Source organism: Mustela erminea, chromosome X (assembly GCF_009829155.1).
Source record: "Mustela erminea isolate mMusErm1 chromosome X, mMusErm1.Pri, whole genome shotgun sequence".
In the NCBI taxonomy this organism is placed as follows: domain Eukaryota; kingdom Metazoa; phylum Chordata; class Mammalia; order Carnivora; family Mustelidae; genus Mustela; species Mustela erminea.
In genome coordinates, this window is record NC_045635.1 from 98,779,228 (window position 1) to 98,806,205 (window position 26,978).

General features: G+C 44.3%; 1 protein-coding gene across 4 annotated transcripts in view; it reads left to right on the top strand.

Moving 5' to 3' along the window:
• DOCK11 (dedicator of cytokinesis 11) overlaps nt 1-26,978 on the top strand; it is a 191,193-nt gene that overhangs the window by 59,702 nt on the left and 104,513 nt on the right. For all 4 annotated transcript variants that reach the window (XM_032331697.1, XM_032331695.1, XM_032331696.1 and 1 more), the window contains 8 exons: nt 5,273-5,407; nt 8,396-8,573; nt 8,988-9,067; nt 10,485-10,568; nt 13,943-14,083; nt 15,738-15,950; nt 22,020-22,142; nt 24,017-24,099. In XM_032331697.1, the coding sequence (XP_032187588.1) occupies nt 5,273-5,407; nt 8,396-8,573; nt 8,988-9,067; nt 10,485-10,568; nt 13,943-14,083; nt 15,738-15,950; nt 22,020-22,142; nt 24,017-24,099 (1,037 nt within the window). The remainder of the gene's footprint in view (nt 1-5,272; nt 5,408-8,395; nt 8,574-8,987; nt 9,068-10,484; nt 10,569-13,942; nt 14,084-15,737; nt 15,951-22,019; nt 22,143-24,016; nt 24,100-26,978) is intronic.

Sequence of the window (26,978 nt, forward strand, 5' to 3'; positions counted from 1 at the left end):
ACTGCAACTTGCTTTTTTGATAAGTCCCGGGATTTTCTTCTCTGTTATTTCTTTCATCTTTGCTCTGGAAGCTCTGAGACCCAGAACTTCTCTTGCTCTCCTGCTTTCTCCTTTTCCTTGTCTCTTATTTTCTGCTCTGAGACGTGAGTCAAGTAAGTTTCTCCTGCCCGATCCTTCCTTGCCCCCAGCCCACCTACTTTGCCTGCCTACTTCTGTTAAATCCCGAAAAGCGTTCTTTCCCAGGGCCCCCGGTTCGTGTAACTTAGCAGTGAATACTTACCCTCTCGGTAATACACATAAGTGAACCCTCTTGAGATTTGTACTATCAGATGATAAAAGGCTCTCCTAATTTGCAGCTACTTGGTGCTCAAACTTGCCCGCCTTCCAACTTTGATTCAGCTGAGTGACAGAAAGCCTTTGTTCTTGCTCCAGAAGGGGTCATGTGGTCAATATTTAAAAGGTTGTCATCCAGGCAGCGCAGGGTTTTAAGGAGACTTGGCAGGACCTGATCCCTGAGAATGACCTCCTTTGGCTCCCTCTCAGTTTTATTCTTCTGGGTGGTCTGAGGAGGCCACTCATCAGGGTCCATGCTTCTCATCGAGTCAGGTGGGGGAATTTTCAGCTGTGTCCGCCATCTAGGAAAAATAATAAAGGAGAGGAGGAGGAGGAGGAGGAATATGGACATTACAGAGAAATCCCATTCTATTGGTTGGAACCACTGGGGAATTTGAACTGGAGAATGAATTATTCATCCAGGCATCATTTATCTTCCAAATTTTCCCGAGTCCAGGCGCTGTAGTAGGGACTGGGGATATGGTAGTGGGTAAGACAAGGACCTTGACAGTCTTAAAAGAGACAGACAGCAAATAAACAGATGACTGAGTTATATTTGGATAGGGAGCGCCATATGAAAAAGATAGGATAGTGTGCCGTGATGGAGGGCAGTGTGGTCACAGAAGCCCTCTCAGAAGAGATGAGATTTCCGCAAAGATCCGAGAGCACTAAGAGAGTGAACCATCGTCCACATGTGGAGAAAGAGGATTCCAGGTCAAGGAAACAAAGTTTCCCGTAGCCGCTTTCTTGGGGTGTTTGCAGAGCAGCTGGTAAGCCAGGGTAACTGGACTAGGATGATAAGAAATCAAGTCCAAGAGAGGCACCTGGGTGGCTCAGTTGGTTAAGCATCAGCCTTTGGCTCAGGTCATGATCCCAAGGTCCTGGGATCAAGCCCCATATTGGGCTCCCTGCTCAGCAGGGAGCTTCTCCCGTTCCTTCTGCTTGCTGCTCCCCCTGCTTGTGCTCTCTCTCACTCAGAAATAAATTAATAAAATCTTAAAAGAAGAAAGAAAGTCCAAGAGGTAAACTGAGGCCACACGGGTACACTGTCTTAGGCTATGGTGAGGCTTTGTGGTTTTAGGTGGGAAGACATTGGAACGTTTGGGCAAGATTCACTTTTTCTTCCTCATCGGATTTTGATTCTAGTTCTGTCCTTGACTTTCCTGTGTGAACTTGAGTGAGCTCTTGGTCTCTCGGTTTGCTGTTAAGTAAAATGATACTTAATGATACCTATCTCCGGTGACATTAGAAGAATAAGCTGTTGATTATGAAGGACTCGAGGCCTTCGAGATGAGAGGTATTATACGGAGTAATCACCACAGTTCTATGTAGTCATTATTTGCAGCTTCCCAGAAGATGGAACCCAATGAATATCCTAGACCATTAGACTGAGAAGCGAACTTACAGTTCTTTCGTGGGGGCTGAGTCTGATTTCTGTGGAAATGATTTAAAAGTCTTTCCCTGAACAAATGGTGTTTCAAGCCTGTAAGGAGTTGTTTGGGGAGGGTGCCCCTTAGCCTGGGAAGGCTGTACTGTTATCTGTTCAATTTCAGTACAATTCTTTGTAGATCATGAATAAAATGATCTCACAGATAGTCTGGCCCAATCCCATTTTACTAGTGAGGGAATGGAGAAGCAGGGTCTTGAAAACAGCTTCCCTGCTGGTGGGCGGGAGTGCTGGACAGGAATCCAGATCGTGTGACTTTCAGCATCTGCTTTCTCCCCCAGATTCATGAGCGACCCACCTCAGCGTCCCATTTTGACATAATTGCAATGTTACAGGAAGTGATTTACTGTAATTTCAGATCCCTTTCCCTCTCTATTGTAATGATGTTCTTTGCTAATATTGGAAGTGGCGGCTGTCACGGAACATCTTTGCTTGGTGAGGCAGCTGTACAGGAAAAAAATTTCACAGACTCAAATTGGGCTCTGCGTCACAAATGTTTTGCTCCATGTTCCGTGTTCTTCTGCCACTCTCTTTGTTGCTGGCTCTGGGCTCTGCAAGTGGCTCCGGCTTGAATTTTAGATTTGGTCACAGGTCAGATGCAAATTGGTTGTAATTTTTGCCTGGAAAATGTATCTGAATTTTTGCCCTACACAATTACTGTAATAACTTTCAAAAGGGCGAGTTCTGTGTTTTTGCGCACAGTATGTAATTTTAGGCCATCTGGTCTCATCATTTAAATAACACGTGAACCACTGTCACAAAAACAAGCAAATGTATACGGTTGATCTTTGAACAATGTGGGGGTTTAGGGGCACTGACTCCCTGTGCAGCTGAAAATCCATATATAAGTTCTGACTCCCCCCTCAACCTAACTGCCAATAACCTGTTGACTGGAAGTCTTATGGATAACATTAAAACAGCTGATTAACACATATTTTGTATGTTGTATATGTGATGTACTATGATTCTTGCAATAAGGTAAGCAACAGAAAAGATGTTATTAAGAAAGCCATAAGGAGGGGCACCTGGGTGGCTCAGTCCATTAGGCATCTGCCTTTGGCTCAGGTCATGATCTCTGGGTACTGGGATGGAGCCCATCCTTGGGCTCACTGCTCTGCAGGGAGTCTGATTCTCCCTCTCCCTCCTCCCCTCACCCTTTGCCACCCTGCCCATGCTCACTCGCTCTCAAATAAACAAAATCTTTAAAAAAGTCCTAAGTAAGAAAGAGAAAATAGGTTAGAGTACTGTAAAATGTATTTTTTAAGAAGATTTTATTTATTTATTTAACAGACAGAGATCCCAAGCAGGCAGGCAGAGAGAGAGGAAGGGAAGCAGGCTCCCCGCTGAGCAGAGAGCCTGATGCGGGGCTCAATCCCAGGACCCCGGGATCACGACCCGAGCCAAAGGCAGAGACATCAACCCGCTGAGCCACCCAGGCACCCAAATGTATTTTTTAAAAAATCTACGTGTAAGTGGACCTGAGCACTTCAAACCCATGCTGTCCAAGAGTCAACTGTGTGTATGTATTTGTGTGTGTGTGTGTGTGTGTGTGTGTGTAGTCAGCACTATGATTAACACTTTCCTTGTACATGAATCTAGATTTCTTTAGCTCTGAGAAACTTAAATGTGGGTGAATCAATAATGAGGAATATGTATTCTCACCTTATGGGACCACCTGCATTTTCTGTACCCGTGTAGTAGTATTGACTCCGTTGACATTACAAAACAAAGCAATCTTTTCTGTTTGGACTCCTTTCTGTTGGTACCATACAAACCCACACGACCACTCCCTGAAACAGGAGCTGTAGCATTTACCAGTCTAACCTGTTGGGGTGTTCCTCCCGCTGGTATATTTTTGTCTTTCATTCCAAAATCGGTGATATTTCAACAAGTCAAAAATACCTACAAGCGTGTTCTTTCTCTTTCCCAGTTTTCCTAAGAAGAAATGCTTAACGTGTGATACATTTTGCTTATTCATGCTATGGGAAAAATAGATTGTCAATATTTCAGCTTCTTTGCCAGAAATTAAGTCATTTTCAAGAATGAAGTTGCCGAATAGTATTCTTTCCCTAACTGAAGTTCTTAAAATAGTCCGAGATCATGCTGGATACTCAGATGGGTGATTGAAAGTGGCAAGCTTCAATCTTAAAGCCAACTTCTATAAGACAAGAAGTGTAGGAAAGTGCTTGCTCAGTTATCACCCAGAGCCTGTGTCCTGGTCCCTTTCCATTCCCACCCTGAAATGATTTTAGATCCATTATCTGGGGGAATTTTACTATAACAGATGCTTGACACAGTTTGCAGTCTGTGGCTTGTTTTTTTTTTTTCCTCCAAGATTTTATTTATTTATTTGAGAGAGAGAGAGAGCATGAGCAGGGGCAGGGAGGGAGAGGCAGAGGGAGAAGCAGACTCCTCGCTGAGCAGGGAGCCGGACACGGGGCTCGATTCCAGGATCATGACCTGAGCCGAAGGCAGACACTTAACTGACTGAGCCACCCAGGGGCCCCCCAGTCTGTGGCTTATTAAGAGAAGCATAGGCTCATCAGAGAGCTTCAGATCCCCCTTTTAGTGTCTTTGATCAATCTGAGACTTTCTAGGGGACCCTTAGAGGGCTGGTATGAATGAATCCAACTGTCTTCCTCCTTTTCCCCCTTCCTGTGGGTTTCGCTGTGAGCTGTAGCCACAGGATCCCCCTTAACTGTTGTGAATGCCTGATTTCAAATGGATGCACAAGCCTGGTGGGCTTATTGACTCAAATCTCAGCATTTAGGGTACTCAGTGACAATGGGGAGGCAACCAGTGACTCTCAGTGTTTCCCTGAGATTGCGTTTTTAGCTGGAGATCCAGAAGTGCGGCTGTGGGACAAGACAGGTGAGGTGAGTGTATATGTTGGGGGTATGAGTGTATATATATATAGCAATGAAATTAATGTATGAGTGTGTATATATATATCAATCAAATTAAAAGAATATATATAATATATAAATATATATATATAAATATATATATTTATATATATATAAATCAAATTAAAAGAATATATATGTAGACTATATATATATTCTTTTAATTTGATTTTTAATTTGATTTTTTAATTTGATTTTTAGCTGTATAGTTTTCCTTTTATTTTCCAAACGTTTAAAACATTTTTCTATTTATACTTGGAGTCGCAGTGACATGAATGAAATGCTAAGAATCCAGTCATGGTTTTGCAGTTAAATAGGAAAAGGACGCTGTCATGAAACGGACCATGGTTTGGATACCGAAATGCTTTCTCAACTTCAAAGCGTTAAAAATGTCGTCTTCTGTAGATTAACTGAGGGGAAATCACTTGACTTCAAATTTTTCGTCTTAAAAAAAGTGAAGCGACCTCTCAGAGGTGTGCAGAGGTTGTCCAGATATAATGGCTGGGGCAAGCCCTTGAAGGTTTTTTGTGCAAAGAAGTTGTTTAAATGTTCAGACAAATGTATCATTGCCGATCTTTCCCCGTAGGTATTCAAGAGACGGTATTTTTACTTGACTCAGCTTCCTGACGGTTCATACATTCTCAACTCCTACAAAGACGAGAAAAATTCCAAAGAGTCTAAAGGTTGTATCTACTTGGACGCCTGCATTGATGTTGTTCAGGTAGGGCTATCGAAGTCACCTTTTCTTCTCTTTCTTGAAGGGGGTTATTGATCAACTGTTAAGAACCTTCGCATTTTTCTATCATGGTCAATGGCATCTCCATCCACCAAAACATACTAGGAAACTTAGAATCCTCTTCAGTGCCCTGTTCTCGCTCTGTGCAAGAATTCAAGTGTTTACTCAGGCCTTTGGAGGCTGACTCCAAAGTGCTTTTTTCTTAAAAAAAAAAAAAAAAGATTTTATGTATTTATTTGACAGAGAGCGATCACAAGTAGGCGGAGAGGCAGGCAGAGAGAGTGTGTTTGGGGAGCAGGCTCCCTGCTGAGCAGAGAGCCGGATGTGGGGCTCGATTCCAGGACCCTGAGATCATGACCTGAGCTGAGGGCAGAGGCTTAACCCACTGAGCCACCCAGGCGCTCCTCCAAAGTGCTTCTTGATCTCTTACCTTGTTTCCACTCGTACTGCTCTTCTCCTGGTTCTTTCTTTGTCCTCTTCTGCCTAGAGGCTTGCCTTCCTGCCCTCTGCTTTATTGTCTTGCTGTAGTCCATCCTCCGAAGACAGAGATGGGGTCCTTCACTTGTCTCCTTAAAACCTTTTTGGCTCTTGATGTATCATCTTACAGAGGGAGAGCTAAAGCTCTTGCCATGGCCTGCCGTCTGCCCTCAGCCGCTTTTCTAACCTTATGCCCCTAACACCTCAAAGACACTGGGCTCTAACCTCTCCACGGGTACTTGCTTTTCTTCCATTTGTTTCCCTGCTTGGCACATACTTTCTCCTTCTGTTCCCTTTTGAACCTTATCTTTCAAGACTCCATTCAGATGGCTCTTAGACCATGAGATGTTTTCTGTTTCTCTCCTCACCCTCATGCCCACCACAAGAAAGGGAGCACCCCTTCCCCTGTGCACCACTTTGCTTTTTCCTCGGTCCCGGACCCGAAATCATACTCCAGTTTGTGGTTCATTCTGCATATTCCTTCAGGGATTCTGGGGACCATGTCTTACTCTTGTCCATGTCCCCTGTAATAACTGGCAGTGTTGTGTGCCCAGGAGTGGCTGGACAAATATTTGCGGTTGTGAATTACCGAGGGGGCATGGACAGAGGTGCAGTGGGAGGTAGGGCAGAGAGATGATTTAAATAGGAAGTTGATTGGCCGAGAGATGGAGCCATTACTACGGAGCCTGGTTGGGGGCTGATTTTAATGCCTAGCTGTGGGGGAGGTGGGGAGTGCTGGTTCAGGGCCCGTGTCCTGCCTGAATCTTATTTTTAATCCTACTGAATCCCACTTATTATTAATCCCACTCAAATGAGATTGTCGTGTGGATCAAATAAAAAACACTTAAGGGGTACCTGGGTGGCTCAGTGGGTTAAGCCTCTGCCTTCAGCTCAGGTCATGATCTCAGGGTCCTGGGATCGAGCCCCGCATCGGACTCTCTGCTCAGCAGGGAGCCTGCTTCCTCCTCTCTCTCTGCCTGCCTCTCTGCCTACTTGTGATCTCTCTCTCTGTCAAATGAATAAATAAATTCTTAAAAAAATAATAAAAATAAAAAACACTTAAAAAAATAAAGATCTCAGGGCGCTCGGGTGGCTCAGTTGGTTGAGCGGCAGCCTTCGGCTCGGGTCATGATTCCGGGGTCCTGGGATCGAGCCCCGCATCGGGCTCTCAGCAGAGAGCCTGCTTCTCTCTCTCCCCCTCTCCCTGCCACTCTGCTTACTTGTGCTCTCTCTCTAGCTGTCAAATAAACAAATAAAATATTAAAAAAATAAATAAATAAATAAAAATAAAGATCTATGTGACTAAAAGGTGCCTATATATATATATAATTGTATACTATAAATATAATGTATTTATACATTATACATTATATTACATACATACATTATACATTACCTTACATACATACATTAAACATAAAAATTTATATATAAAATATAAAAAATATACAAGTATTTCTATAAATAAATAAATATATATATAAAAAACAGCCTTCTTAGCTTACTGGAAGAAAGAAGGCACACGATTCCATTTTTCCCAATTAGCTCTAGTCCAGATTGCCCTTCCTTTCTAGTGTTCCCAGCCTCTGCTTTCTTTATCTATTTATGATTCCTCCTCCCAAATATTTTCAAATCTATGAATCTTGAGGACTTACTACAGCCATTTAATTTCATCCTTTACCTACTTTGAAGATGAGAAGGGGGCACTTCTTTGGGTCCTTCTTGAATGATGGCCGTATAGTGGGAAGTTCTGGATTCGCGAGGCTTTCTTGAAATTAATGCCAAGGTGTTTGGGAGGGTGTGTCATTTCTTTTGGCACGACAGACAAGGTGGTAGTACAAGAGAGGACGTCATCATGTTTGAACAAAGGAGGCGGCTTTTGTTTTCCTTCTGCGCTAGCGTTTGGTAGAGGTCATGTCCAAGTTTTTTACCGAGAGCCGCCACGTCATGTGAACCAACTCTAGTCCTTTTTTATGCTAATCTGATGCGTTTCACATCACACATGGGACCGTGAACCTGGTATCAGTAGTGCGTTTTGTGGTGCGATATGAAACAAATACCAGGTTTATTTCAAATCCCATTAGAGCTTCTTTTCAAGGGCTGAGTTTGGAAATCTATAAATATGCAAGACAAACTTGCAGCAGGGCAAAAATAGTTGCAAACGTTTGCTGATTTTTACAGTGGCAGTGGGATTCTCTAGATGTGGAGGATGGGAAAGGGCCTTACCTGGTAATACTTGGTCAGCAGGTAGTACCTCATGCCAACTTTGTGCACAGATCGCTTTGCTCAGTAGTGAGGGGGAATATAAAAGGTACATCTGACACGGTCCTTCATCGTCTGGAAGTTTCTGTTTCTTGTTGAAAGAAGCAATTCTTCCATGAGAGTACTGACGTACGTATGAGCTGAGCTGAGGTAAAAATAAATAAACAAGTGGAGTCTAATACGGAAAGGCTACTAGACTAACCGAACACACGCTTTTCCTTTTTTTTCCTCTAGTGCCCCAAAATGCGCCGTCATGCATTTGAACTGAAGATGCTGGATAAGTATAGCCATTATCTAGCCGCTGAAACCGAGCAGGAAATGGAGGAATGGTTGCTAACTTTGAAGAAGATTATTCAGATCAATACTGACAGTTTAGTGCAAGAGAAAAAGGAGCCGGTAGAAACAACCCAAGGTCAGAATTTTTAAATGGTTCATTATTGAGGTAAAGCTCTTCTCTTTAATCCGTGGGAATGTCCTTTGCGTAGGGTGGGTCCAGAACTCTTAATCTTGGAGGTTGACCTACTTCCTCATTAGAAATAACTATGGAGGTTGATAGATTTTCTTTTTTATTATTTTTTATTTTTCGGTAAGAGTTGATGCTGCCTAGGGTTCTGACACATGAAATATAACCAGACTAAAACGGATAGGGAATTCATGGCAGATTGTCAAAAGTCCATTAAGGTTTTCCCTGTGCTTTCATAATCAGAATTCTTTGCAGTAAATCTAACAGGAGAGGATGGGGTGGGAGAGATAGTTAGGCTGTTCCTCTTAGGTGATTAGTAATGGTCTGCATGGTTCAGAACATCTGCTTTTAATGAATTTGCAGAAGATGAAACTAGCAGCCAAGGAAAAGCCGAGAACATCATGGCCAGTTTGGAAAGGAGCATGCATCCAGAGCTGATGAAGGTACATCTTTCTTATGCAAACTTGTTTTCAGCTGAGACAATGCAGGATTGGCTATTAAAGTTTGAACACTGGAGTCCATTTGGCAATGTCATTTCGAAGTTAAAAACCACAGGAAATTAGTGAAACAGGTACAGATGGTAAGAGAAAAGTTACGCTCCTAAAGGTGGACCTGCAAGGGCCAACTAACGGTCTGGAAAATCTTATTATTTTTTTTTTCTCTAGGTATTGGGAGGTACTTCTAGATTTTTGTGACGTTACTGATGTTTTTTCTTACTCAGCATAATTACTATATGTCATTCATGAGATAAATATTCTTTATTCAAGGGGATATTGATATAAATCAAACAGGATATTCAGTCTAATGATTTGCATATGTTAACTTCATATGAAAATCACATCGTCTGTCTATATGTAAATCCATACAAATATATATATGAATAATTTAATCAGATAAAGATTTTGGTGATTGGACATCGTTTGTGTTAATTACTCCTATTCTGCTCTTTGGAGTTCGAAATGAGCTAATTTAGAAAGCGTAGAGGCCATTATCATACCTATGTTAGTAGGTTACGTATTTTACTACATGGACTCCATACTATAGTAGAATAGGTTATAACTCATTTATTCATTTAAATAGCACATTAAACCTATTTATATTTTTTAACTTTGTTTTTCTTCCTAGACTACTAAGTTACACAAGCTTAGAAGTTATTTTTTTCTACTTTAATTTTTTTTTAATTTAAATTTATCCTTCTCTTAACCAAAAAATTATACTTCACGGTTGTTTTCCAAAACTTGGGAACACATTCACCATCCCCTGATCTAGGTTTTGTATGATTTTGTAGATGTTAACATATCCTTTCTGAGTCTTTGACATTCCTGTTTCAGGCTGTACAGCCACTGTGTTTTTCCTAAAGCGATGGAATTAGAATTATGTATAATATCTCATGGCTGGCACCCTGGTGATGGAAGAGACAGTGTTTTGTCATTTATTTTTCTTTTGCATTCAAATCTCTTGGATTCCTTTTTTGTACTACTATGGCCCAGGCAATATTCTTGTTGTTAGGCGAGACACATAGGAAGTATTAAGAACCTGGTCTGTAGCTTATCATGGGTCCTAGTGATAGTGACTCTCACCCAGAAAGCATCTTTTTTATCCATCTCAAGTAAATTGAGATGGGGAATAGTGTATTTCTGAAGATCTGTCTGATGGTAGTCTTCCAGATGAGATACCTTTTATTTTTAAGTAATCTGCACACCCAACGTGGGACTTGAACTCACAACCCTGAGATTAAGAGTCGCATGCTCTGCTGACTAAGCCGGCAGGGCGCCCTGCACTAGCTAATTATTTAAATGTTATTTAGGATTCTTTTGAAGGGAACGAAGTAATGTTTGGTATGTCTGTTCTTAATTTTAGTATGGCAGAGAAACTGAACAGCTGAACAAACTCAGTAGAGGAGACGGAAGACAGAATCTCTTTTCTTTTGATTCGGAGGTCCAGGTATTAATGACACATTTCTTTAAATAACCAGAGAATTGTCACTTATTTAGATAAACAACCTCTGGGAAATGTGGAAATCGCTGATTTCTGTAGCGCTGGGCAATACCTATTGCTTTCTATTTGTCGTGTTCACTTCGAACAGGTATTTTAACTGATGTCTGGCAAGAGACCGGTACAGGTGCAAATAGTTTAGGACTGATTACACATTGTTCCCCCCCCCCCATTCCCTGTATCTCTTGTCACCTGGTCTCCTCTAAAGAAATAAACGAGAGAACATTTAAAGATGGTTCCTGCGCTTTTAACCCGTTAAATACCAGCGCAGTCTAGTAGCAGCGGATATCTGCAGTATGAAGAACACCGAGTCATACGAGGGGTGTGGTTTATTTTCTACTTCTGAGAGAAGCCTCGGAACTGGGCTAATGTTCGTGTCCGGCTCAATCCCACTTTCAGTGGAAAGTGGTGCCGGGAAGTGCAGGCTTATGTTCATTTGTGTCTCACCCTCTTTTGGGACAGTGAGGCCCTCTTTGTGCTAAGATCTATGTGGTTCATATTTAATTCTGTATTTTCTGATCGAATTACTGATTTGTTTAAATGGAGAAATTCAACTGTATGTAAGTCTTCTGCCTGTTTTTCTGAGCATGTTTCACGAGAAAAATGAAATTATTTGCGGAAAGGTGAAATTTTTTTCATTTTTTTCCTCCATGAGATTTGTAATGAAAATTTGGAGGTTTTTTTTGGGGGGGGGAATAGAAAAGCGTGCATTATACGTGCATTAGTAGTTTTTTCTCAGTGAAAATAGATTGTAAAAATGTAATGGAGGAAGACTGATTTTGTCGTTTCTTTCTGCTTCCGGTGGTTTTCTAATTAAGTTTTATTTTTTGAAATGGCTAAAGTGTATAGTCTATATATAATGCAGACATTTTTCCTTAATAAAAATACCACACAAGAAAATAAAATTATTTGGGGGAAAATATTTTTAATGACGTTTCATGTCCTGCTTTTTTCCATAGCAGTATGATACTGTTTTTATAAGTTAGGTGATTAAAAAAAAAAAAAGTACAGCTGGTCTTGAGAGCGTTAGTTCTAAGACACTCATTCAGAAAGTTGCCTATTCCAGGCAAGTCTGAGAAGTCTGAGTCTTTTATAGAACAAACCCCCGCACTCCCCCACCCCCAAACCCCTCCATGACTGGGCTTTAATTGGACATGTCAGGCTCTTTCACTGTATACAAAGAAGCCGATTGACTGTGGTTGAAACTCAATCCAGTGTCTTTAAAAAATTTGTGGTACAGTGTTCTTGTGGTCATGGAACTGAACTCAAACATAACATCACTTATCAGAGAGCTACGACAGCCAGTGAGGAATTCAGAGCTCTGATGAAACTTTAAAGCGCGGAACGGTTGAATGTAGTGTTGATTCTGGAAGGCACTGTCCTTGCAGAGAAATCCGTGCTGTACGCGTTGAGTGCCTTTTCTAGGTGAAGTGCCCTCCTAGGGTATCAGCTTTCTCTTTTGACCACAGAACGATGTTTAGAGAGAGATCTTTCTATCACGGACCTTCGAGAATCAGGAAACACCGGCTGACCAAAGGAGATGGCTCCAGCTCGAGACTCCTGGGGAAAGCCCAGTGTCCTGGCATTGGGACTCACGGGCCTCAGAAGGGAAAGGATTTGGGGGCTGGAGTGGTTTAGTTCCATGTCTCTTTACATTCCACTGTCTGAATAAGAGAGAAGGGAGAGCAGATAAATGGGCGGAAATGAGAATTGATCTCCATGGCAATGACTGGCCTCTGCCAGCTGAAGAGGGAGCTGTCTAGTCCCACACATTTGTATTCGGTTTATAGATAAATAGACTCTGGAGGTGTGGGGGGCGATGGCGCGTTCAGGTACGAATATTGTGCTTAGGCCTCTCTAAGGAGGATTTTGTCAGCGGTGCAGGCTAGGTCAGAACGGCTGTAATTATCCAAAGCTCTTCCGGCACAATACCTGTTTTGGCTCGAATTACTTAGGCAGCTGAGAAAAATTCTTGTGTTTCTCAGCTTGAGTTTTCCGTATTGGTGGTATATTCTATTCAGATTCACCCAATCATTTCCTCCCTCATTCGTCTCAGGTCTTAAAGTATAGTCAGTGGCCCCACAATGTATGCTTTTCCTCCCATTTGTGAGCAGAACTTAAAATGTGTTCAGATACTCAGAAGGAACAGAGGAACTCAGATCGCCTGAACTGTGTGAGCTGAGGAGGAGGATTCTTGAAGTTTCTTTGAGGACGGACAGATTCCTCCCCAGCTGAGAGGAATCCTTGACTCCTAATATCTGTTTTTAAAACTTAAAAAAAAAACTTTTTTGAAATACTAATAATTAAATAAATACATCTCTGGGGCAGTCAGGGCATACCCCCAGCTCTGTTAGAAGCTGAGCTCAGTGTTTATCCCTTTTCGAAGCAGATGCGTCCCCCTTAGGTCATCATTGAAATGTAGGTCTAGCTGCCACTGACTCCCTAATTCAGATCCCCAACCCAGACCTCTGCTGTTTTCCCAGCCACTTAGTCCACCTCAAACTGGACACATCGCGAATGAAGCTCACCATCTCCACTCCTCCGTATCTGCCATTCTGTGTTACCTCACAACCAAGGTCGTGACACCACAGTCGAATTGTTTAAGTTAGAGACCATCATGTTATTCTTGATGCCTCTACTGTCTCCATTTTGCCATGGCCATTTTGCCCCCCGTAGACCTCACAGAAGACACCATCTCTGCCATACTGGAACACGTATTTTGTGGGGAAGACTGATAACAACTAAGGACATATGAAAAAGTCATGTCAGAAGACTTAAATCAAGGAAAGGGAGTATAGACTTTCAGAGTGTGCAGTCCCCTTGGGGAGTTAAGGAAGGTCTCTGTGGAAATGCCAGTTGATAAGGAGACATGAATGAAATGAGGGGCTGAGCCATGCATCTGTCTGCCAGACCACAAATGCAAAGGCCCTGAGGTGGGGGTGTATTAGTATGTTGGCGAAAGGACTGAGGAGGCCAGTGTGGCTAGAACAGAGAGTGGGGGTGGAGGGGAGGCAGAAGTTGTGGGAGATGAGGTCAGAGGAGCTGAGGGGGGTAGGGACTTCTGTCATATAAGGCTTCGTAGGCCAGGGTACAGACTTGTGACTCTTCCCTGCTTTAGATCAGAATCTTATTATTTCCCTCTAGGATTTCTCTGTCAGTATTTGAACTTTGGTATGAGAGCTCTAGAAAGACCTATTGAATGAAAAAAAAAGGGTTCAAACAAAGAATGGGTAGAGAAACCGTAGGATTTTGCAGTTTTTACTTATAGATCTGTATTAATATGAATCTTTTTTTTTAATGATTTATTATAATCTGTTTTGTAGAGGTTGGACTTTTCAGGAATTGAACCTGATATAAAGCCATTTGAGGAAAAGTGCAATAAACGTTTCCTGGTGAATTGCCATGATTTAACTTTCAATATCTTGGGTCAAGTTGGAGACAACGTAAAAGGACCACCCACGAATGTATGTATGACTTTTCCTTCCACCTTAAACCAGTGCATTAAGGAAATGCTTTGCTTTCTTTTTTTAATCACTGGAAGTGATTTACAGGATGAAAATTCCATAGCGGGCGCCTGGGTGGCTCAGTGGGTTAAGCCGCTGCCTTCGGCTCAGGTCATGATCTCAGGGTCCTGGGATCGAGTCCCGCATCGGGCTCTCTGCTCAGCAGGGAGCCTGCTTCCTCCTCTCTCTCTGCCTGCCTCTCTGACTACTTGTGTTCTCTGTCAAATAAATAAATAAAATCTTTAAAAAAAAAAAAAAAAAGAAAATTCCATAGCTATGTACTGTGATAAATTTGACATGGAGGCATTTCATACGTCTTTCTTTTGCCAAAATATGAATGGGTCTTCATTCTGAGAGGATTCATGACCATATTAACCAATTTAAAATGCAGATAGTGTAGGCTCTTGACGTTCTAAAGGGACATGTTCCCCGAACCTGGATGGTCCTCCAAGTTGGGAATTCTGCCAGAGAATGTGACTTCTTCTGTGAGGTTGGCTCATCGCAATGAGTAAGGAACACCAAAACCAGGCGGGGACACACATGCTGTGCAGTCGGCGGCCCTCCATCCTCCTAAAGTGAATTCATTTTGTTTTTCACAGCAAATTCCAACCTTGAGCTGTCGTGGATCATTTGAGTTACTCAGAAACACTTGAAACTATAAATGTAAAAATCGCCGAAGAGCCTGCATTCATCCATCCATCTACCTTCCTTCCTTCCTCCCTTTCTTTCCAAGATTTTATCTATTTATTTGACAGAGAGCGACTCAGTGAGAGAGGGAACACAAGCAGGAGGAGAGGGAGGAGGGAGAAGCAGGCTTCCAGCCGAGCCGGGAGCCTGATGCGGGGCTCAATGCAGGGCCCGATGCAGGGCTCCATCCCAGGACCCTGGGACCATGACCCAAGCCAAAGGCACATGCTTAACGACCGAACCACCCAGGTGCCCCTGTGATCATCTTTCTTTTTTCGTTCTGGGTTTACCTTTGACAAATACCCGCAGTAATGACTTATTTTCTTCCAGAGCAGCTAAAATGCACTAGCAGACTTCCTGTGTATAAAGGGTTAATCTTTACACCATTTGGCACGAAATTTCTCCTTGTGACCAGCCTTCAAATACTGTCTGTAGGGACGAATTGTGTCTTCCAAAACTGCTGATGGGGCAAAGCTTTTGTCAAGTAATTTGATGTTGACTGATATTCGCTCTTATTAAAGGTCCAATCTAATAAGCTGTAACATAACAAAAGGGAACATTCATTTTTATTCGATAATATTGGCATTGTTTTTCGGCGATTTCAGTAAACCTGTAGAGAATTACATGTTATTCAGAGAACAATCAATGTCCTTTAAATGTGGCTTCTGATTTCTCCTCATTTAAAGAAAGTGTAACTTGCAAAATTACCTATACCTGGCAGAAGTTAACATTTGATAGGCTGTTACTTCAGAGCACTCTGTCTTATATGCAAACGAGCCCTAATGCAATTTTAGCCGAATGTCGAACTCAGAAAGGAACAGCAGTCGCAGAGCCTCGTGGAATCCGGACATCGTTTTGTCATTTTGCATCCCTCCCCCACCCCCACCAAAAAGTCTTCACTGCCAAATGTCACTGTTTTCGTTCCCAGGTTGAACCCTTCTTTATCAATCTTGCCTTATTTGATGTAAGGAACAATTGCAAGATTTCAGCTGACTTCCATGTAGACCTGAATCCCCCATCTGTCCGCGAGATGCTGTGGGGCCCCTCCACCCAGCTGGCCGGTGATGGAAGCCTGAAAAGCTCCTCCCCGGAGTCTTTTATTCATGGAATTGCTGAGTCTCAGTTACGCTACATAAAGCAGGTAAAGAGTCCTCTTGTAGCCTCCTGGAGAAGAAACCGAAACACACCCATGGGTGATTTCGCCCGCTCAGACCAATGTTTTCCCAGGCATTCCATCTCCCGTAAGGTCTGGCTAGGGGTTTTTCTGGGGACCAAAGCGGCAGGGACAGAATGGAAACCCCATAGCTAGCTACACCTCAGCAAAGGAACATTTTCAGTGGGACCGTGATGTGAGTCTCAGAGGAAGTGTTCTGTGAGCTGAATGTAGGTCACACAGACAGAGACACATACCCCCAGCTCCTGTATGTACTTGTGAGCAAGGCAGGGGACGGCTGAAAGGCTTGTTTCTTTGAAGAAAACAGTGGACCCTGCCGTAGCCTGCCCCCCTTCCCGAATTCCCCGCTCCTGTGGGAATAGGTGGCCAGGTTTGGGTTTTGGCTTTTGTCTTGGTGTGCCGTCTTTAGTTCCAGGTATTTGTTAAAACACCATTGGATTTTTCCTTAGGACCAACGCAGAAAGCAACCCCTTGCAGAACTTTAGCCGAAGCCTGGCTGCTGACCAGAGAATGGAGTTCTGAGTGAGTGCAAGGAAGAGAAGGAAATTAGGCAGGGAAGCGAAGGTGCCCGTCTGAATGAGACTTCACTCGTCGGGGCAAGTCTTGTGACCTCTTACAGATCGGAGGCTGTATCTTTGCCAGACTTGAGTACAGGATAGGGGTTCCGTGTGTCTGGCTACACCCCTGGCTGAGGTGCCATTAGATCTGTGTCCCTCAAATTCCTGGCCTGCTAACCCCCCCCCCCCCCACAGCAAAATGTCCCGCATTGATGGTCAAATTCCTCCAGAATATTGTTCTTCCCAGTGGCCAAGTTGTCCGGAATTTGGGGATCTTCATTTGCGAGCGGGCAGTGTTTATGCTGAACCCCCCATGAATAGGTAGTTTTAATGGAGCATAAAGGCCCTTTATCTGAGGAGTTCTGGTTGAAAAGCAATGGGGGGGACTGCTTCCGTCACATATGCAATGCCGCGCTCTCCGTCCTGTCCAGTGCAAAGAGGCCCCTTTAGAAGGAGCTTGACGCTTCCCTTGCATTTTGACCTCTGACCTCCCTGCAGGCCATGAGAGGTTAGGCAGAACAGAATCGTCAGTCTTCCCTTCTTGACTTCTGCAACTAAAAGGAAACTAGACTGTGGCAGAATTGAAACTGGAAAGAGGCACAAGAACAAAGCAGTTCACGTTGTAAGATTTATTCCCCCCGCCATGAAAAGGTGGTTTTTTTTTTCTGATTATAAAGCTAAATGTATTATGATGTAGAAGATTTGAACAAGACAAAAAGCATAAAGAAAAAGTCGCTGCGCCCCATAGACAAGAAGTGTCAATATTTTGACCAACCTCTTTCCAGACATCTGGATATATATAAACGCATAAATCTTATGTATGTTCTTATACAAACTAGATCCTGTTCATGCCATTTTATACTTGCTGTATTTGTTCCATATCACGTGGATCCTGGATCAATATCCCTGGATCAGTGTCTCTGGATGGCTCACATTCAGAAATGCTAATGTCGTATTCCATGAACTTAACTCATTGGGATATTTGTCATTTGGGATATTGTAAATAACACTACATTGGACACCCTTGTGTATGTTCTTTAGCTCTCCTGTTGAATTATCTCCTTAGAATAAATACCAAGCATTGGGGTTTTTTGGATTCAGGATTATGCTCTTTGGTACAGATTGCTAAATGGTGGGGGAAGACTTTGCATGTGCAGTTACTTCCTTCCTTGGGCTCTGGATCTGTGGTAGCTTTTTGTTGCCTCTTTTTAAAAGAATTTTATTTACTTATTTATTTGTGAGAGAGAGAGAGAGAGAGCGAGCGAGCATATGCAGGGGGAGCAGCAGGCAGAGGGAGAAGCAGACTCCCCGCTGAACAGGGAGCCTGATGCAGGGCTCGACCTCAGGACCCTGGGATCATGACCTGAGCCAAAGGCAGACGCTTAACTGACTGAACCACCCAGGCATCCCTACCATATCAAATAAGCCCCTTTAAGCCAATGATGTGTTTACTTTATTTCTTGAGTGTACTTAGCTGTATGTTCAAGGCATGGAGTTTAACCTGTGGGCATGGGCTTTATCCTACTTGTAATCTAGGTCAGGAAGAAAATCAACAGTTTTTGCAGTATCTCCAGTATGCTGGAATTTTCCATTGACATTTCATGTAATCGTCATAGTCTTGTGAAATAGTGCACTTGTGGCTGTTTTGGAGGGGCAGAAAGGGCAGATCAGGAGGTGAAGGAAGCCATCCACCATTACTCAGCCGAATGCGGAGAAGGCGGGATTGGAACCTAGGTCTGTTTCCAAGACTCCAGTCAACAATGGCCAGCAGAATGAAATTCCATGCTTTAGCCTATTGTGCAATGGTAGTGGAGGTGTTCGGAACACATGGAGGATGGTTGGGGGGCAGGAGTTAGAGGGCCATGCAGGAGATGTGGGGCTTGGGAGAAGAAGCCTGAAAAGAATAGAGGAGTGTTGGGAAGGTGACCCAAGGGACAGTGGCCTCAGATGGCTTTACCATCTTGCAATCTTTTCAGACCAACTGATGAAACTGGGAAGTGGTCATTGATTTCAACTAGTTGAACATTTTATTTTGGAGAATTTTTTTTTAATTTTTATTTATTCATTTGACAGAGAGAGATCATAAGTAGGCAGAGAGGCAAGCAGAGAGAGAGAGAGGAGGAAGCAAGCCTACAGAGAGTTCAAGCAGAGAGTTCGATGTGGGACTCCATCCCAGGACCCTGAGATCATGACCTGAGCCGAAAAGCAGAGGCTTAACCCACTGAGCCACCCAGGTGGCCCTGAGAAATTTTTTCCTCAACGTCTTCCCGTTTAGGGGGAGGAAGCAGTGCTGTGTTGGAGAAAGACTGAATGTAGGTGGATCTCAACCCGGGTCCCAGCTCTCCCATTCTTCAGCAATGACAACGAGTTCAGCAGTTGTTGTTGTTTTTTTTAAAGGTTTTATTTACTTATTTGAGAGCGAGAGAGAGCAGAGAGGAAGAGTACATGAGGGGGAGGGGGAGGATGGGCAGAAGGAGAAGCAGGCTCCCCACAGAGCAGGGAACCTGATGTGGGGCTCGATCCCAGGACCCTGGGATCATGACCCAAGCTGAAGGCAGATGCTTAACCAGTGAGATACCCAGGCGCCCCAAGTTCAGCACCTCTTACATGCCACTGTATTTCTCTAGCTTCTTTATCAAGGTCCTTATTTTCATAACAGCATAGCAAAGTAGGCAAGTACTATTACCATACCCAATATACAGATGAGGAAATGAAGGCACAGAGCTGTTCAGTAGCTTGCCCCGGGGTCACAGAACTTAGATGAGGAACAGGACCTGAAAGTAGGTCTAGCAGGTTTCAAAGCCAGGTGTTTACCCCTGTAGTATACTGCTTCTGTGTTACCTGAGAGAGGAGGAGAAGGCCCAGTTCCCCAGAGTTCCCAGAAAGGGCTGTCTTGGTGGCCGCAGCCCTTCTAGCAAGGTGGCTTGGCTCGAACAGCAGCATAATCTGTAGTAAGAGTTCGGTGGATGGTGGTTGTCTGGGGGCCATCCTAGGCCTTCCCCATTCTGTTCACTGGAGTCTTTCTCTCCAGTGGCTTTCTGAGAACAGTGGGGTGGCCACTGGAAGGGAGGGAGTTGGATCCACTGAGTAATTTTGCCCCCTTGTGACCCTTATTCTCAGCTGCCTGGCATTTTCTTCCCAGAAGCCTTGATAGAGGTCAGCTCCCCCATGTCTCCCAAGGTCAGACCTGACTGACTTTAGGTTGGGCTTGTGGGGGAGATGCTGACTCTTGGAGGCCTGCCTCCTTGTGACTCCATGGGCTCCCTCCTTGGGGCAGCTGTTATTAGCCTGGTGAAGGGGTACAGCATCTCCCCTGCAAAGCCCTACCTTGCTGTGGGCTCTGTAAGTGTTGGGGACTGGGGCGAGGGGGCCTCACCCCTTCTTTAGAGGGAGAGGGGCAGTAAAGGGGGTAAAAATTACCCTGAGGTTGGGGGCAGCTGCATCTGTGCTCCTAGGTGGAAAAGGATGGCTGGGTCAGAGGCCTTGTCTACAAGGGCCAGACTCTCGGGCCACATGGGGATTCCCCAGCTCTCTCTGGCTACCCTTCTGTGTTCTGGGGACAGGGAGAGTGCTAGAAGCTGACTGGGACAAAAGGCAGAACAGCGCTGATGGCGTCCCCTTACCCTAGAATCCCTGGTCGTTTCAAAAAATGAATGCTTCGATGCCTCAGCATTCTTATCTGTGAACAGGAGGAAATAATAGTACCTGCATGCAGGGGCAGCTATAAGGCTCTGACAAAGTGCACAGTTCCCAGAAAGGGCCAAGCACGGCGCTAGGCCCCCATGTTTGTTCAGCATGACATGACCAGCAATAGAGCGCAGTAATGGTGATCACAGATATCCAAGTGAAAGCCATTGTCAGAGTTTTCAAAATGAGTGAACATTAGCTGTAGCAAAAATCAGTATTGCTGCTCTCATCTGTCCTCATCATGTGAAATGTCAGCTGTATGGGCCTCAGGGCTCAGAGGCAGCATAGCGTGGGCTGGATGTATAGTCTGGAAGCCCTGGCCACAAGCTCCTTGTCCGCTTGCAGCATAAACTTCTGTAAGCCCTCAGTTTCTTCATCTGTGAAATGGGTACATCCTAAGTGCCTGCATTCGAGGGCCTTTTCCTGAACATCAAGGAAGATAACGCACAAAACCATCTAGGACAGTTAGGTGACCATGTCAGTAGGGGCTGGCTGCCAGGCGCATCTCCCCACCCAAGTGGAATGCTCTTGGGAGTACCAGGAATCGGGTTCCATGGCCTTGTGAGTGTTTCGGGCCACTCAAGTAATAAGTGAGCGTTCCTAGGGTGCAGTACAAGGGATCCCTACAGGAAGTCTTTGAAGTAGCTGTTACTCTCATCATCCCCATTTCTTTGGTGAGAAACCTGAGGTGTAGACATGGGATGGGGATTTGCCTCCACCCCTATGTGGCGGAGCCAGAGGTTTGAACCCAGGACCTGTTAACTCCCAAGCAGTGTTTAACCACTTCCTTCCTTGCTCACTGCTTGGGAATTCAAAGGTGAATCAGCCATTCCAAGTGAGATATATATATATATATATATATATATATATATATATATATCCTTATATAAATGGATTCTGGTGGGGCGTGGGGGATGACTTGGGGTCTCACACGGGGTTTTCTCATCTTTCCTGGAAGCCGTGGAGTGCTTGCTCTGGAGCAGGTAGGATAATACGTCTGAAATATTCTGAAAACTGGAACGCACGATCTGAACACAGTTGGTAATACACCAGGTAGAAAAATAATACCTGGTCGAATCCCAGGAATGGGTTTTTCCTTTTGAATTCATTTGTGTGGTGCTCCTTTAAACAACAGATCTAATCAACTAACTGGCTCTTTGGCAAATAGTCGCCTTGGGAGGAGCTGGACAGTGGATGACACGGTGGTATCAGAAAGCGTCTCTAACTCTGGCTGCATCTACGTTCATAACCCTTAAGTGGACTGTACAGGAAAAAACCAACTTTTGGACTCTCTCTCCTCACCTGAAAAGCGCAGGCGCTCTTTAAGTGCAGTAAAGCGTTTGCTTCCTCTTAGCTATAATTAGTATTAATTGCAGGTGAATTGCTCTGGAGTTAACATGCAGCGACGTTTGAAAATGCACATTCAGTTCCACTTGAGAAATGCGTGCTATTTCAGCACGGGCCCATGAAGCCGAACAAAACATGTCGTATTAATTAGGTATGAAAAGGCACCTTGCGAACACGGCCAAACACGAGAGGCCAAGTGGTAATGGCGACAGCTGTACCTCAGGGACAAATAGATGTGAAGTTGGTGACCAGAGCAGGTCGGTTTTGAAAGAAGCTTTAGGAGCTGTGTGAAAGGAAAGGCTGTCTATTTTCAGGGTCCTCCACATGACCCTGCGTTAGAGGTCACCCTTTGATGCTAAGCACAGGACTAGGAATCATCGACCACCCAACGGTATGCATGAAGTCACATTAAAATGTCTAATGGGAGTAATTTTTTCTCCCTCAGGGAATTTTCTCCGTGACGAATCCACATCCTGAAATTTTTCTGGTTGCAAGAATTGAAAAGGTGCTCCAGGGAAACATTGCACACTGTGCGGAACCCTACATCAAAAATTCGGACCCAGCAAAGGTAGTGGCAATGCTAGTTTGTGACCGTTTCAGCTTAATGTAAAATTTGCCTTTTGCTAATATTTTAGTATATGTGCTGCCGAATGGTACTGTTAATGACCTCTCCAGGGAGCCTTGTTCTCTAAATATGGTGTGCCATGTGAGTATGCGTGCTACAGCTTGAATGTGAGCCCCCCCCTTTTCATTTATGTTCTGTTTACATGACAGTCTGATTGCTGCTTGCTTATCAAAGTAAGAGCAAAAGGCTTTTAGGCGACATCTGCTCATTGACACCATATCCTTGGCAATAGCTTACTCTTTATTTCCAACCCTTCCATTCAGCTCTAGAATGTCAGAGCTGGGAGGTCCAGCCCTGGCTGTGATAAGCACACAAAAGATAAGAGAGCCAGCGATTCATGGAGCTAAGTGAATTCAATTCGAGGGGCCGTCCTTTATTCTGAGATTTTTGTTCTTCCTACCTTTTTGAACATTACGCCTGTGTGTCTTTCACGGAATGTTGGCATATGAAATGGTAGCGACTGTTTGTGTTTTTTTTTTTTCCTTAAAGATTTTTATTTATTTATTTATTTGACAGACAGAGATCATAAGTAGGCAGAGAGGCAGGCAGAGAGAGAGGAAGGTAAGCAGGCTCCCCGCTGAGCAGAGAGCCCGATGTGAGGCTCCATCCCAGGGCCCTGGGATCATGACCTGAGCCCAAGGCGAGGCTTTAACCCACTGAGCCACCCAGGTGCCCCCGTAGCTACTGTTTTAACTGTTGAAATGTCTTCGGATGGCAACATGGAAAGTCAGCGACCCCTGTAATCGTCCAAATTTCTAGATCATGAAATCCAGACTCCTGCAAATGAGTGACCTGGTCCTTTCCTCTTGTTTTACAAATGAGAAAACGAAGGCCCAGAGAGCGAAAGCATGCGTGGCCTGCTTCATTAGCGGCACTGCAGCTACTGTGTATTTACAAAGAGTCGATCTGTCATACGTGGTATCTGGTTATGTGTCCAAATAGTGTTTACTGAGCGGAAGATGCCGAGGGGACATGTGACTAATTTATGTGCGAGAGAAAAGTCTCAACGATGTAGATAAGAGCCTCTAGCATTCTGCATCTCTGGGGATGAGCATCCGGCCGGCATTTCGCAGCTGGTTTCGGCTCTGTGGGCTGTTAATCTTCTGTCAGCTCCAGCGCCTTGCAAACAGCAGCTCCTTGCCCAGCCAAACTAATTGCATTGACTCTTGGTCACTTGGCTTTTTATCTTGGGAGTAAAAAGGTCAACTGTATTCAGAACAAACTTCTCCCAAGAATAATGAGTGTCTGCCAGCTCATGTGTGAAAGGAAATATGCATTAAAAATGCTCAAAATTTTCCCAGTAGAGATCTTTGGTACAAAACGTGCCCTACACCTCTTTTCATCCATCTTTGGATATCCTGATGAAGGCTCTGTTAATGATGAAACACAAAACACTTTAAAAAAAAAACCCACCAAACTCTGGTCTTGGGGTGCCTGGATGGCTCAGTCAGTTAGGTGTCTGCCTTGGCCTCGGGTCATGACCTCAAGGTCCTAGGATCGAGACCTGCATCGGGCTCCCTGCTCAGCGGGGGGCCTGCTTCTCCCTCTCCCTCTGCCTGCTGCTCCCCCTGCTTGTGCTCTCTCTCTGCCAAAAAATAAAATAAAATCCAATTGAATTTAAAACAAGGAAAGAAAGAAAACTCTAGTGGAAAGTGGATAGCTGCCTCATCTTGTGTTTATTTTTATTGGGAGCTCTTTCTTTTTCTTTTTTGCCAGACTGGGATGTTTTACATCGGTAAGTGGGGGAAATTACTGTGTGCTGTGAGTCTTTGGTTGTTCAAACACACGCTAGTGTATCTTCTTATTTCTGCCCCTAGACGGCCCAGAAGGTGCACAGGACAGCAAAGCAAGTGTGTAGCCGCCTTGGACAATACAGAATGCCCTTTGCTTGGGCTGCCAGGTTTGTACAAATATAATCCTGACCTTTCTGTTCACACTCATCTGTAAAGTTCACGGCTGTCATCCTTGCCGGCAGCGTTTAGCGGGCGGTCTCTGACAAGCCAGGTTTATCCTTGGACACTTGGGACGTGGCCGGGTCCTCTCAGGGACCAAGTGGCTCTAGCAGCAGACATTTCTCTCTGGGGGCTGGGAGTCTGAGGTCCGGGTGCCAGCATGACCGGGTGATAACTAGGAGCCTCTTTTAGGTTGCAGACAGCTAGCTGGCTTCTCCTTTATCTTGATCTAGCTGGCCTCTTCTAAGGGCACTAATCCCATTCATGAGGGCTCCACCCTCCTGACCTAATCACCTCCCACACGCCCCTCCTCCTAATGCTGGCACTTTGGGGTTTGGCTTTCCACGTGGGAACTTAGGTGGGAGGTCACAGACGTGAGCTCTGCCGTGGGATATGAGAATCCTTTCTCTTGCAATTTGCCGTGCCTCCAGGAACCTTCCATTTCTTCATCTGTGGTGCTTCAGGGAAATTGGCTTTGGCCTCGGTTCCCGATCTGACCACCACTTAATTTTATTGCATTCTAAAGCAGAGTTTATTTGCTACAGTAATGGAATTTTTTTGCCCTCCCCAGAAAACCCGAGATTTTAGCGAATTATGTACAGCGTGCCCGCTGTTTCAAAGCTGGCTAAGTTTATGCTTTGAAAAGCTATCCTAGAATATTTCTGGAAACTGTACTAAAAATGAGAAGGCAAAAGAATGCGGTTGTTAAGTGCAAGCGGGTCATTCATGAATAGACTTGGTTTCTGATGACAGATGCGTGAAACCTGTCACGGGTAGTGTATGTGGAAGGGTGTTATCTCTAGTTCATCTCTTATGGTAGGTTATATATTTTTTCCCCCAGTTCTTGCAAGTCTACATACAGTGATGACTTAAAATGTCTTTCTTGTACCCCATCCCTTTGAAGTCCAGGTTCACTGGTTTGTGAGTGGTGTAGCCTATACAGCTCACTGAAACTTCTGGGGAAAGGGCACCATGTTCTGAGTAATTCAGTCCACTGTGTTCGCTGGGTGTTGGGGAGTAGCATAAGGGGAGGAGATTCTAAGCTAATTAACTCTTCTGTCAGTGTTTATAATCATTTCATTTGGGGGAAGCTTTCAGAACATACTGTGTGTTGGTAGATGAAAAAGCATGCTTGTCCTCGTTTTGTGGGCTAGTTTCAAAAAAAAAAAAAGAAGAAGAAGAAGAAGAAGAAGAAGATAACCACGGTTGGTGAATGGCGAAGAGTCGCAGAGGTTGGTCTGTTTAGGCACTGGCGGGGGTGAAGTGTGGCTTGTGGACACACGTCCTTAGTGGTGCTCTGGCCTGAGAAGTCTGTCACTGCTGTTGGGATTATTCAGAGTTATCTGGGAACCCTGTACAAGACGATTCTAAGTGCTTTAATGTGTACCTTCTTGAGAGGTGAGAACTGTTATTCCTGCCTGGGAGAGGAGGAAATTCAGCCGTGGAACAAGTTAAAAAAAAAAAAATCCTTGCCCAACTTCACGGAGCACATGGCCAAGCCGGGATCTGAACCCATAGCACGTGACCTCCACCCACGCCAGACCACGGTAGCGCACGGCCCACTGTCGTGGCTGTTCAGTGCTGTTTGGTCAGTAGGAAAATGAGTTTAAAAAGTAATTTAGATATTAATTTAAAAACCTTTGAATGTAGACGCTCTGATTCCCTGTTCTGATGAGGAATTGGGCTCCCTTTTCCCTCCTGCAGCAAGAACTCACTCTAAAGGCTTGCCTGGGGTATTTTAAAGATGTATGCTAAACCCCTGTTTACTGAAAATAAAGGAGGTATGCTTAGAAGTAGGAACCATAGTTAATGCCTAGAAGCACATCTTAGGAGGCTTGGTTGGGGGGGATTATGTTTTTGGCTAGAGCTGCTCCCAGTGTGTTGGGGGCTTGGCCATTACGGCCCGTTTTAGCAGTAAGAAGCTGCCTAAAAATGGGATGGGGTCGGGGATGCCTGGGTGGCTCAGTCAGTTAAAGCCATGTCTTTGGCTCTGATCATGGTCCCGGGGTTCTGGGATCGAGCCCCACATGGGGCTCCCTGCTCAGTGGAGAGCCTGCTTCTCCCTCTCCCTCTGCCTTCCGCTCTGCCTACTTGTGGTCTGTCTCTCCATTGAATAAATAAATAGAATTTTTTTTTTTAAATGGGAGAGGGAAGAGGGGTAAGGAATCATCCACACTTGTATTTGGAAACTCTACGTATATCTTGTAAACTTTGTATAAATTGACCCTAAAGCTTTAACTTAATGGTCATCAACTTAGAGACATACTTTACCTTTGATTCAAATGCGTGTGTTGTATGTATCTATCTTGGTGGATTCTTACAAATGTTTCCAGTCACATGACTACCATGCCAACCAAGATCTGGAGCGTGTCTGACACTTCAGAAAGTTTCCTCCTGCCCCTGTCCAGGCAGCCATCCCACTCCCATCACTCAGCCACCACGCTGATGGGTACCACTACAGATGACTTTTTTCTATTCTAGACCTTCCTACATAGGGAATCCTGCCGTATGTACTTTCGCATTTGGTTTCTTGTGCTCAGTTTGGCTTTGAGGTTCATCCACATTCTTGTAACATATCCGCCCTTCACTCTGAGTAGTATTCCACTGTCTGAATACACGACTGTGTATCCGTTCACTTGTTGATGAATATCCAGGCTGTTTCATTTTGGGGACGTAACAAATAAGTCTGTGGTGAACATTTAGGTGTCATGTGGAAATATGCCTGAGAGTGGACTTGCAGGGTCAGAGGGTGGGTATGTGCTGAATTTCCCAAGAAATTACCCAATGAGTTTTCCAAAGTGGTCGTACCACGTTGAATGTGCACCAG